Source organism: Cyrtonyx montezumae, unplaced genomic scaffold (assembly GCF_038088225.1).
Source record: "Cyrtonyx montezumae isolate F1298 unplaced genomic scaffold, pur_monq_1.0 scaffold_3, whole genome shotgun sequence".
In the NCBI taxonomy this organism is placed as follows: Eukaryota; Metazoa; Chordata; class Aves; order Galliformes; family Odontophoridae; genus Cyrtonyx; species Cyrtonyx montezumae.
The window spans coordinates 22,391,043-22,404,664 of record NW_027072034.1 but is presented as its reverse complement, the minus strand read 5'-3'; the positions used below and the strand labels follow the sequence as shown (position 1 = coordinate 22,404,664).

At 41.2% G+C, this 13,622-nt stretch overlaps 1 protein-coding gene across 1 annotated transcript in view; it reads right to left on the bottom strand.

Annotated features, from left to right (window-relative positions):
- Positions 1–5,231: 5,231 nt before the first annotated feature.
- The window catches only part of IPO5 (importin 5), a 36,480-nt gene continuing 28,089 nt past the window's right edge, over positions 5,232–13,622 (bottom strand). The window contains exons 21-26 of the mRNA XM_065740805.1: positions 13,418–13,473; positions 11,073–11,195; positions 10,249–10,468; positions 8,951–9,179; positions 7,563–7,704; positions 5,232–5,975 (exon numbers count right to left, since the gene is read on the bottom strand). Coding sequence (XP_065596877.1) covers positions 5,889–5,975; positions 7,563–7,704; positions 8,951–9,179; positions 10,249–10,468; positions 11,073–11,195; positions 13,418–13,473 — 857 coding nt within the window. The 3' untranslated portion in view covers positions 5,232–5,888. The remainder of the gene's footprint in view (positions 5,976–7,562; positions 7,705–8,950; positions 9,180–10,248; positions 10,469–11,072; positions 11,196–13,417; positions 13,474–13,622) is intronic.

Below are 13,622 nucleotides of genomic sequence, written 5' to 3'. Positions count from 1 at the left end.
GGTTTGGGCTAGGCCATTTCAGGTGCTGATTTAGATGTTGGTTGTTGTTTTTTGTTTGTCTGTTGGTTTGTTTCAGGGCAATAAATATTAGTTATCCCTTTTTCCCATTCCACTTGATATGTACCTTCTTATTACACTCCGCTGCCCCCAGCAATGTCTGCATTTGCTCATTATAGGGACCGGAATCCACGCTTCAGATGTTAATATGGAGCCTCAGGAGCTCATCCATGAGCCGCAGTGCCTTTCTTTCTTCTCATTTTCTTTCTCTATGCCTGCAAATATCACCTGAGACAAGCCACCTGTCCTGTGCAAACACCATTAGTAAGCAGGAGTTACAGTTAACACCTTCCTGTACAGTTAACACCGTCCTGGTAAAAGACACCTTCCACAACCAGAGACTAAGAAGAGCAAATTGCCCTAGCACAGTGCTGGGCACTCTGATACTCAGTTGCATTGTCTCCATCTGCTGGCCAGAAGAAACTTCAGCTAGGGCACAGAACACACTTCAAGTTAACTGGTGATGTGGCTCATTTTAGCAAATTCTGGTGTGGCACCTTTTCCCATGCTTTTTTCCTGTTTAGAATTACCTAAATAGACAACTTTTTGGTGATATTTTTTACCCCAAAAATAACGATGATTACACATCTCTGCAGCAAAAACATCTCATGGTGTTTTATTCTAAGCAGATATTTGTATAAATGGTGATGTTACACAATTAATATAATTCTGGCAAGGTCATCTTCCTCAGTTCAAGATAGTGTGTTACAATCGCATTTTTTGTGGATGTGTATCCAAACTGTGGGGAGCAAAACCCAACCGAACAATTAAAAAAAACCCAAACCCCTAAACCAACCAACCAAAAATCCTTAAGGCATTAACTACTGTTAAATTTCCATTAACTAATGTTAAGCAAGTGAAACTCTGTTACAGAATCACAGTACTGTAGGGGTTGGAAGGGACCTCTAGAGACCATGGAGTCCAACCCCCTGCCACAGCAGCTCCCTAGCCCAGGTTGCACAGGTAGGCGTCCAGGCGGGTCTGGAACGTCTCCAGAGAAGGAGACTCCACCACCTCTCTGTGCAGCTGTGCCACTGCTCCCTCACTGCACTGGGAAGGAGTTCCCATCACATTTGTGCAGAACTTCCTAAGCTTCAGTTTGTGGCCATTTCCCGTTCTCCTGTCGTCACAAATATAAGTTATCCTTAAAATAAGAGTGGTACAAGTACCAAACTCAGTTTCATGGTTTAGCAGCTGCAAAAATTTTCTGGACCTGAAGAAAGGTCGCAAAAAGCCTCTTGAGTGAGAAAGCAAAATCACAAACATCAAAACAGACTGAAACATACTGGTTCTCTCTTCGATTCTTGAAAACATATGGAGGAAATTACCTTACAGGGCTGAGCCATAGTGACAGAAACAGCTCTGACAGCGGCTGTAGGAACAGTCTCCTCAGGCAGAAATTGTCATTTTTTGTCTCCAGATCAGAGATGAATTACATATGAACTCCAGCCTTACAGTGCTCTGGGATCACGGTGCCAGGTTGTCACTCCTTGCCTGGATTTCCAATGGAGCAGCCATTAGGGGACATTTGGTTTCTTCTCTATCACACAGATAAAAAGAACGCTGTTGATTTTGAAGGCAAGATCTGCTAACACATAACAAATAAAAACCAAACAGTTGGGACTCATAGGCCATGAAGGGGCAAGGTAATGTTTCTGAAAAGCAAACACACTGATACAGAAAGACGTTCTGAAACTTATGTGACAAACCAGTAGACAGGCTGTACTGTCACCTAGTTTAGCATTTTGTTTAGAGGTATGAAAGACACAGCCTTCTTATGTCCTGAATGGCTCCTCTGTCCTCACAGCTCTTCTGTGTCAAAAACAGATCTGTGGAAATCTCTTCCTGAGATAAGAACAAAACAACTTCATGGCTTCTGGGGTAGCCTGCATTTCCCTCTCTCTCATGAGAGAGATGAATGAGTTCGGAAGAGGCAGAGGTGCACACGTGGTTTGTACCCCTTACCAGAGGCATAATGCAATGAGGCTGAAGACTGAAGTCTAACTCGATGACAGAAGATGCCCATGGTGATAACACCCTCTGGAAATAGGAGTGTTGTGAATGGGAATTAATTAGCAGATAATTTACCCAGCAGTGTGAAACACCTCAATGGTTTGAGAAATCTCCATGAGAGCTGGTGCAGTGAGGCAGCAGGGGGATGGCTGAGACCACTGGGGAGACGATATTTTGTCCTTAGTGAACCTGAGAGTGGGGAAGAAAGAGATTCCAAGAAATCTGTTTCCAAGCGGTTGTGCTGCAGTACAACCAAGGGTGCTATTCAACTATAAACACCATCTGAAGGATGACCAGAGGTACTGATGATGTCTTGTCTACCAGCGTCAACTCAGAGCAGCCACACATTTCCCTATGATGAAGCACCACATGATCTAGATATTTCCGTATTCCTTCATTGAGCTGAGCTGCAGAAAACTATCTACGTGCCAGTGTTGTCACAGGAAGGTTGTATCAGGCGAGATAATCCCATGACCATTACCCAACACTTATCCCAGACCTCTGACATCTCAACAGATGCTGAGCTGTCCTGAGAGGTGTTCTTCAAAGCAATGCACACACCTTAGTGACAATCAGCTCAACCACACAGAAGCATGGATCCTGTTCCCTGGATTCAACAAATGCGTTTCTTAGAATTTAAGAGCTCCTCGTGATCCGTGCAAGCAAGCACAACTAGCTAAAATAATACATCAAACTAGGAGAGAACCAAATGGTTAAGCAGCAAAGGCCAATTGCCCCCCACAGTAAAATACAGCAAAGTTAGGGACAAAAAATATACAGGGTGACAGCCACTCGACTGTATGATTCTTCACACCACTCTTACTGGACGTGGAAGACTCTCCATGTACATGCACCACTAAGCAGAAATAAAGCTCCAGATCAGGAGCCAGGGTGGTTGCATACCCAGAACATAAATGCATACACAGAGCCATTAGGAAATTCACCTTCCTTCATTCTTTATTTCGTCAAAAATTCCAGCTGTGCAACACATTGTACTCTCACGCCTTACTTCGTACATGAGACTGAAAGATTCAGACTTGCAGAAAACAGCAGACAACATTTGGCATAGCTGCTCTGTGCCGTGGAACACCAGCCCTTGTGCTCAGCATTACACTGAAGTCTCTACAGAGAGAAAGTAACGACGGTGTGTCCCAGCTGTACGCAAACACTGCACCGAGAACACACACCTACCAAGTCATTTTCTTACACAGATGAGAGTTTAGATGGGAACTCACCCAACCTTTGGGAAGAGATCTGCTTATAGAAACAAGGAACGCTTCTGCTTGGGTGTCTGGGACACGCCTTTGCTCTGGCAACGCAGGTCACTGCTGCCCTTTGCAGTGTTCTTTGTGCTACATGAGGTACTTCTCCAACCAAATTCAATGGCGGAGCGTTTTAGTGAAGCAGAACCTCGAGTATTACAGGAGAAAGTGGTTGAAATAAAACTCTGTCCCTTCCCATATCAATAATCGTTGCTAGATTCCTTCCTAAAAGCAGCTTTTTATTTTTTTGGTTATTAAAGCTACTGTTAACACTACACATTGTTTGGGTAAGCATACCCCAACTGCTCGAGGAAGATCAGGAATGACGGGTAGCACAGGAAGGCTTGTACTCACATAAACACAAAGTAAGGAACTTGGAACAACTAACATTAGCAATGAGAGTTGTTAAATTGGTGAATTCAGCTCTTAAAGCTAGCACGAGTTAAGAAAATGCCACAGATTTGGCTTATCTCTGACAAACACATTGGGAACCTCTGTGTATTTCAAGGAACTGATCTACGCTGACTTCTTCTGTGCTCTTCTCTTTGATAAAAGGATTATTAACAAGGTAGAAGCAACTGCACAAAGCTGTTCTGTGCTCCTCCGGCACGCAGAGCAATCTGCGCTCCCAGTTCTATTTGGTCCAAATCATTTGGGCTGAAAGGAAGATAAAAGTTGGTCCACTGGGACAGCAACTTGAATGTCACTCTCAGAAAGCCAAAGTCAGTGCTGTTCCGGGGACCATAGCAGAAGTTCCTACTGCTTTTTTTCCAGATACTGGTATTTAAAAGAATGGGAATGAAACTTTGAGGGAAAAGGTACAAAAAAAGCTGCGGGGATCAACTTAAGTGTTTTAGACTGAGGGGAAATTCGAATGAAGACAACTGAAACTAAACAGGAAAGATGAAGGATTTAAATAACTCATCAGTGATTGAGGTAACTGTCCCGACTTACAGATCTCTCGCAGTTCTGCTACCCACTCCTTAACACAATTCATGTCACAACACATGAATGCTTGAACTTGGTGAATGCATGACTAAAAACTATTAATAAAATGGGAACTGGAGGACATTGTTATTATTTCATCTGCTTCTACACAAACTACAGTGTCAGTCCATACAGTTAAGGCATTTCACATCACAAATATTTGGGTATAACAGTCCTGGACAGTCCTTGATACACCTTCTGTACTGTTTTATTCAAACAATTTTCAGGGGCAGAACTACACTTACTCTGTAATTAATTCACTACCTGTAAATTTTCACCTTTTCTCGTTTACAAAGAAAACTTGCACCTTCTTTCAAAAGGCATGCATGTTTCTAAGGGTCTATCTGATTGGCTTCGGCTTGAAAGCCAAAGCTTTTTTTACTCCTGTAAAGAATTAAAAATTGATGCACGTACTAACATCTTGAGAGTAATAAAAGCACCAACTTCACACTGACCTCTGCGAGAACTCCAATACCTTGTATGTTTATTTTAGCTTTAGGGTAGCTAGGAAAAGGTGCATTGCTGTACTGACAAAAAAAGACCTGAAACAGTTCTTCATGATTTCAGGTGAGGGAACCAACTGCATACAGTCAGCACTGGCTGCCAGATTGTGTCACACATTCACAGCTGGGATGACACTGCAATTTGTGATTTAAAATGCAATTACACCTGAACATAAAACATTTTTAAGATACTTAAATTTATCATCTTAAGAGGAATGCAGTTAAGTTTCCATTCTACACACTTGGGTGAAAAATCTGTTAAAAAGTCAAGCAGAAATGCATAAAATCTGCAATAGGCAACAATATACAAAGTTTCAAATATAAAATCATGACTTGTATAGTTTATTACTTGCATCTTTTCACAGGAGGAAATTAAAAGAACCACACATCACTGGACTTCTACACAAGCTTCTTGTGTTTCAATGTCATTTATTGAGGAGTGAATGAGATACTGTCAGACATGCCAAAGAGACTTCACATTCAAGGGCTGGAAGCTGGACAGCTTTCCTCATTGAGTCACTGTACAAGTTGTTTTTGGGAATCTGAAAGTGTGATCAATGAGGTCTTCATGCTCGATGTTCTTGTCTTCGGTGTTCCATCTTTTGATCTACTAACTCGTCGGGCAGAAGGACGCTTTCTACCCTACAAAGACTCACACTCCAATTAATACAATTAACACTAGATGTAGAGAAACGTTTATCTGTTATAACATACATCTACTGCTGAATACAAGGTCTTAAAGCTGTTTCTTAATTCATTATGTCTAAGGAGGAAATTCGACTTGTTTCCCTTTTGCCACCGTATGGATGGCTAATACCGTTAGAAAAATACTCTTCAGTGCTATTGTAGGGTTTGCAGGAAACTTCTTCAGTGTTGTGGGACAGATACCGATTTAACACCATTCTGAAAGAATGCTTCTTCCTGTTGCCACTGCCTGTAGGTTGCAGAAGAATGGCCTACACGCACTACAGTTCTGTTTTACTCAAAAAAGAAACAAAAGAAACCTAAACAATAGGGTAAACGTTTATTTGGAGTTAGTTTGCTTGCAGGTGATGCTTAAGGCCCTTCAAGCAGAGTTCAGGAGCTCCTGTATGGCTGCCTGTTGATCTGCATTGAGCTGCGATATGCATTCTGTCCACAGTCCTCCAGATGTCTAGAAAAAAACAACAGAAGTTGGGTTTACGCAGGCTCACAAGCTTCTAAGGCACATACTACAAGATTAGAGAGCTCAGCATTCACTGGGCTTATTTCTGTATTACATATGCTCAAGGACAGACCGAAATCTTCAGTTCTACACGATTCTGATATCAAATTGTTCTAAAACAGAAAGATTACCTTTGGTGTCATCGCTCACGTCTTACTTATTTTCAAGTATATAAAAATGGATTCACAGGCTTTGCAAGGACCTCAAGCGTTACCGCTCTGAAGTTTGTTTTAAATAAGATTAAGACATTCTGTACACTTGGTGTATTGTGGAATATTGCAGGACGACGTGCGCTCTGCCAGCATTTATGGCATTTAAATTGAAACTACGCTGAAATATTCCTGGCGTGAGAACATCTAAGCACGAGGGAAAGAAGTTTATATGAGATTCCAGCTCCGACCATAATGTTACTCATGGCAGATGATGGCAGTGGGACAGCTCACACAAAATTGCAAAAGTAAGTCCTTCTGCTTGCTGCTGCTTCCTGGATTCCAGGAAACCACTAGCACTTACATAGCCTTCAAAGTTCCTGCTATGGGTTAAAATACTTGTAGTGCTCTACTGAAGTCAAATTACTGTGTGGAGAGGTGCAAGGTTGGCAACAGTAACATATGATCATTAAAAACAAACAAAAAAAGCCACCAAGAGCAAAACAAACAAACCGACCAACCCATACCATCAGCTTTAAGATTTTTTTCCCCCACACGGTCTGAAGCTGTATTACTTAACTGGGACAAAACTAGTTTCCATCCTATATGTGCCTACCAGTCCTGGTCAAAACAGAACTTTGAAAAGACAAAACAATAAACAACTAATCTGTACAGACACGTATCACTGTACTGTTCAGAAGTTCACCTAAATGCTTAAAATCAGCTGGTCTGAATGAACATAGTGGCAAAGCCTAAGTTCCATAGCCAGACTTCAATTACTAACAGCAGAGGATTCATATCCGTAAATGAGAATCCACAGTGTCCACTTGCATGAGTTTCTGCTTTAATTTTTGGTTGATTCAGTTCCCTCTGCCTGCCTCCACTTGGAGTTTCAATAAAGGAATTCGCTTTGTACCAGACATACCAGATCTCACAGGCTGTCACAATCATCCAAGTGGGTCCTTCCCAAAATCCAGCATTCCTAAAACTTGGGAACCCACGCTTTTCCCGAAGGACAGCAGGTACAAAGGGCAATGACTGAACAGCTGCTGTTCCAAATCCCATACACATTTTACAGGCCATACATTTGCCAGGCACACCACTTTCTGTCATTAAATGCTGTAACTGCCAAGTAAGCCTGATGCTGTCAGGTGGGCTTATCTTAAGACTTCTAATTAACACGCACCTGAGAAGCTTAGATAAAAAGACAGGCTTTATTCCTTTACTCAAGTGCAAACATTACTAAGTTATAACAGTAACGGTACTAGGAACGTTCAAAGAGCTCCACTGGTTTACGTAGACAAGGTGCTCAGAATCAGTTTAATGGTTTTTAGACTTCTGAAAGCAAATCTGAAGCGTCCCCCTTCACATATGAGGAAGTGTTTACCTGCACCTGGCGAACCACATTAGCCAATCTCTTGGTGCACGGATCCTCATGTTTAATAGCTTCGTGAATTTCACCGTCCGCAATTATACTGAATATTCTGGGAAGGTTAGAGTTGTTGGGGCCGAGGACAACTGGATTGTTGCTGTTAAGATAAAAATACATATTACAAATAAAGCAGTGTTGAACTAAAAAAAGTGAACGTAAACACCTCACATTTAAGCTGGGTGATTTTGAAATATCTTAAGCTGCTTGTTTACACTCAAGTTTCACTCAGCTTAGCAAGTATGCATAGCTTTGTTGCTTGCTGACAGAATGTTCCTCCTCCTGTTAATACTTAACCAGCTGATTTTTAATCAGCCTGCACTTTATCAGAAAGAAGTTCTGTACTTTATGGAACTGCTGAGTTCCATGCAGATGAAACTGTAAATAATGTGACAGAAATACCCAGCCTAAAAGGGCTTCTTTCTCTCTCTCAGTGCTCTAAGGGGGAGGAGGTTGTATTACTGGTGTCAAGAGAGCACCAGTGACTTCAGCTCTCTGCCAGCACTCTCACTGACACCACCAGTAAACAGTTCTGCTCTCTCTTTCCCAGCCAAGTTCTGGAGCAAAGGAGTACTGGCAGCCAGAGACTGAGAAGGAAAACACGTTCTGCTTCCAGCCCTGCCACAACACAGAGCCTGTGAACGTGGGACTGACAGAGCTCTAGGGAAGCACACAGCAAGGCTGAGCACTGCACAGAGCTGGGGACAAGAGAAGTGTGCTGGAACTAGAACTCCTCATTTCTATGTGAGCGTGTGTGAACACAGATCAGTATTATTATGGTACCTCGCTACAACTGTACAGTCAGTACAGAGCCTTCAGTTGCCACCACACATTTTTAGACATAACCTTAATAAAGGGCAACAAGATACACAGTATTAACATAGCTTTCCTACCTACTGCGTTTCCACTATGATAGATGCAATGACGCAAAAGATGAAACCCCTCCACGCAATTACTAAGTGCTAGAAATCCACCCTTCCACCTCACCAACCCATGGGAAGAAGCACAAACTTAAAGAACAAGCTTTGGGACAATATGCTTTCAGCAGCAACTGGAGTTACTGCAGAGCTCAGGGAGGCACTATCAAGAAAGAGCCTGTATTATTTCTCTACTACCCACTTTTTTTTGTTGATATTCAAAAGCAAAAAAGTGCAAAACTGTTTTAAAAGGTGAAGAAAAGGCTGCAATCCAATGCAGTATCGAGACCTGAGCAGTTACCAGTGCTGAGACATCAGCAGAATATCAACAGTTAGATTAACCTGACAACTTCTCAGCTTCAGAAACCAAACTCAAGGAAAGAAGCTGCAAACAAGCTCGCTATCTGCATAGCACCCGCTTCACCTTACCTCTCGATTAAGTCACACAAATAATTGAAAGTATGAACAGCTTCTTCTTTATCTTCGTGAAGTGGAAGCCATGATAACCAGTGTGGCAGGACTTCTTCAACGTTTACACAGTCTGGCTTGAACTTCATTATCTTTCCTACAGCTGAAATGCAGTTCTCTGTTGCATTGACATTCTCTTTGGTTTTGGCATCTGGCAACTGAATGACTCTCACCAGCAATGGAAGGGCCTCTAATTAAACAGAGGGACATAATTTAATGCACAGTCAAGTTATATTTTACTAACATCACAAATTCTACAAGAGAATTCCTTGGTACCACATCTAAATGTTTCTTGAACACCTCTGTGGACAGTGACTCCACCACCTCCCTGGGCAGCCCATTCCAGCCCCTCACCACTCTTTTGGAGAAGTTTCACCCTTAGTGCATCTTGAGGCCGTTCCTTCTCATCCTATCACTAGTTATACCCAGGAGAAGAGGCTGACCACCATCTCACCTCTTGTGTCCACATAGACTTCAGAAATGCAGTAACAACTGACCCTGTGTTCTGCTAAAAACATAATCCTAAATATGTAAAATTTGATACCAGCATAAAAACAGGCTGTGGGGTTGTGCAGAAAGCACATCTCAAAATCACTCCAATTGCTCAAGAGTGAAATCTCACACCACAGTTTCATCAATGAGCTTTGCTGGTAACTGATGCAGAATTACACTTGCTATATACTGAATTTGATTCCTGAATAATTTAGCAGCTGGAATTAGGGTTAACCCTAAGATAAAGAGGATACTTTTAGGTATCTGATAGACATTACAGAACCACAGAATTATTCAGAAGCATCGGCCAGTAGAACCACTAGCCTGGTGTGTTGAATGCAGGACAGGAACACCAGACTTCTGTGAAACAAAATCTGCTCTACACAGAAGTCTGCAATGTCCAGATAAGCTTAGTCTGCACTTATACCTCAGAGTATCATAACTATCAGAGCCAAATCTCATCTGTTTCCTCTCCCTGCTTCGTAGCGGGGGCTGACATCACGATTTCTTACACCATCTATTACATTTCTCATTTAAGATTTATGCATTTGAATGAGTTGACTAAATATTTTCTTTAGAAATTCTATTTCAGTTTATATATATATACATATATATATACACACTATTTATTTCAGTTTATTTCACTGCCAAAGAGAAAACACCTCGGTAACCAAAGGTGAGCAGCACTTCTTTTGAGGGACAGGGTGGGTGTGGTTGTGGTGGGCAGCAATCACACATTCAAGCAGTTTTATCCAGTGAGCACATACCTGTGCAAAAGGGACGATAGTTGTCCCCACCAAATTGTGCCATCACTCCGACACCATAGGCAGCTGCTTGCCTAACCTCTGGGCTGTTATCACACACTGACTGCAGCATGGGCCTCAGGAAGTACTCTGCATACTTGAACGAGGAGGGGCTGCAGTGCTCCACGATGTCATCAAAAATACAAAGTCCCCACTGCCTATCCGGCCATGGCCTCTGTGGACACTGCAGCAAAACCAGGTCATGTTTAAACTGCCTTAAAACAGGTGATTTCACACAGTCAATGATCATACCAAGTCACAGCAACAGCGGTCTAGTATTTCTGTTCAGTTCTTCCATTAAATTTAATCCTACTGATCATCGGTTTCAACAGTGATACTTGCAGCACTATCAAACAAAATCCAGGAGAATTTCTGATCTAACTATGAGGATAATGATTTTATAGGCTAAGTCTCTTACTTCATGCTCCTTTACCTGTTCCATGATCAATTTCCCCCCACTATTCTGCAATACTTTTTTTTGCTGCCTTCCTGCAGACAGTATCAGACTGCTCCATGCAAATCACCCCTCCCAAAACACTTGTGTGGATCGATGATCCTGAGTAGTGCAACACTGAAATTAAAATTAGCATAGCAGTGCAACTTTCAAAGAGCATGGCTTAGCCTCCTGTCAGACCTGGAACTAAACCTGGACATGACTATTCTGTAAATCAACTACTGCTTTGTTTTATATACTATGTTCTCCAAGAGGCCCGCATAGAAGACCTGTTATACTCAGGGGAAAAAAACAAAAATGAAAAAACACAGTAAAAAGAAAATAGGGTACTTACAATTAAGTTGACAATTAGTGGAAGCAGCCTTTCAAACCATGGCAACACCTTCTCCTTATAACTGCTGAATATTGAGTGCAAAACGTCGGATACTTTAGTCAAAATATAAATGTCACTGTCATCCTGATAGGAAAGACATAACTCACACTGAGACTAATGATCCTTAAAATACAGGAAATCACATGAAACACTGTGGTTTCTAAACTAATACAAGAAGGTTGACCGATGATTTTGCTTTGTACAAATGGCCTTTTTAAGCCCAACATTTTAAAATCTTGGTGTAAGGCTTAAATGCACCGCTGCCTGAGCAACCAATCGCCTAAGACTCATGGGTTTGTTTCAGGGGCAGAAAGTTTAAAGACAAATGGTCTCCTGTGTAGATTTACTGCTTCACTGGATTCCCCCTACAGAAAACAGAAGGCCCTTCTCCTCCTCTGGAGCTCACACATACTGTAACAAGATTTGATTTAAAAGTAAAGAGTAGAATGTGGCAAAAATGAGGCATATTAATCTTCTCATTTTAATTCCACTTTTCTCCTTGCTCAGTTAATGCATCAAACCAACAAAGACAAATAACAACTGCACAGAATCGGCAATCAATTCATGCAGTGTTTCCAAGTGAGGATTTCAAGTTGTTCCCTAGACATGTGTGCACTGGTAAAAACATTCAACTTTGTTTTGCTATAGTCAGCGTGGTTCCCTTAATCAGTTAATACTTTCACAGGGAGGAAAACAGAGTATAGCTATTTTTTGCACTAGGGACCAGTAACTAATGACTATTCATCATGCAACAAAGCCAGCTGCAACACAGTACTTAAATTCCTACACTGTCAAGGTGCAATTTAAGCAGTAATTCTGGAACAGATATGCACACGTGAAAATAAGAGGTACATCTGGCCTGGCGTGACTTTTTATTCTTTAAATAGCCAATAACAGATGCATGGGGATAAGAAGTAATATTTATGCAATGTATACCTCCTCCTATGCTACATCAAATCATCAACACAAAATTACTGCTCAAGCCAGGGCTGTACCTGGATATTTGACTGACATCACTGTTTGAGAATCTTTCTTGACTTCTGTCCTTGCCTTTAAGTACCCCACAGCATTTCTGCTGCCTTGAGGTGAGGGCTATGTACACACAATTCTGTGACCAAAGGTGTATAATCAGATGTCGCTCATTATCATATCTGAATTCTGTTCATATGGCAAGTGACATCCCAATCCTACACTCACTTTCTCAAGACAATACAGACAAGTCTTCCTTTCAGTCTTTAAAAAACAACGGCTGTTCTGCTTGATAGCATTTTCTCATTATCACTATACAGTGCCAGTTACAAATAAAGTTAAGCACTGCAAATAAGAACAGGAGTGGCTTTTCTTTACTACAGATAAATCAGGAGTGGCTTTTCATTCAAAACTTGTGGTTTTTAATTTGGTTGGTTTTGATCCCAAGATAATGCCATTTATGCAGGCACCAGAGTTTACCCTTTCAAATGCGAACCTAATGTTCCCAAAAGAAAGGGGGACAGAAAACGCACCGTTGTTTAATACAGTATTTACATACAGGTGCATGATGCGTTAAGATGAATTCTGGAGTCTGCAAGCAGCTTACATTCAAGTAGACAAGCTTTAATTATGCATCACGTGGCAAAAATTTCTTATTTCTTAAATTTCTTGAGTATCCTCTTTCACTATAAGCAGCAGTGACTTATTCTTTATTACTCTTCACATAGCTCCATTAAATTATCGGTGTTATTATCTCTTCCAGAGTCACTTCTGCCTCAAAGTAAAGTCAGTTCAGTATCTTAGTAAAGTCACTTTGGTATTCTCTCACAAGCAAACACGCTATGCCAGCTGTTCATTCTGTTACCCTACTTTGATACTCGTGATCCTATTTTAGGCCTATCCTTTTTGAGACAGGCTCTTGATCTCATACGTCTGCAGAACAGGTATCGGAGGTATGCTCAAAGATTGAAGTGGGTCATGCAGGTCATAAGGTACAAAGAAAAAGCCAGTCAGCAAGGGTATGCCTTGGATTATCGTGAAAGCATTTGACAGCAGACTATATACACACAAAAATGTTATCTATCTTCAAGAACACATAGTAAGTGAAAAGCTAGATCTCAAAATTCTTCTTTTAGTACACTGGGCAAGGAAACCTCTGGTATTTTCCAATTCATGCAAGTATTGTGACTTGTTCCTTGAAGGAATATAGCAACAGTGCGTTCATACAGGAAGAAATAATTCTGAGAGGATGCATGATGCTTTAACTTAGTTATATCAGCGTCATGTACTTCCATCCTTGTGCTTTATGAAGGGAAAAGCTCCCCAAATCAACTTACTTCATCTTGTAATGACTCTTCAACTTGTTCATCGTAGTCTTCATCTTGTCTTTTCACTAAATTAAAAAAATATTAAACTATTATATTGTTTAAGCAGCAAAATAACAGATTCAGAAACAAACTTAGAAGATAGGAAACGCTATCTTAAGATGCAACAAGAATTTGTCTTTGAGCTTTAAAGACCTTATACAAAAATACAAATGAC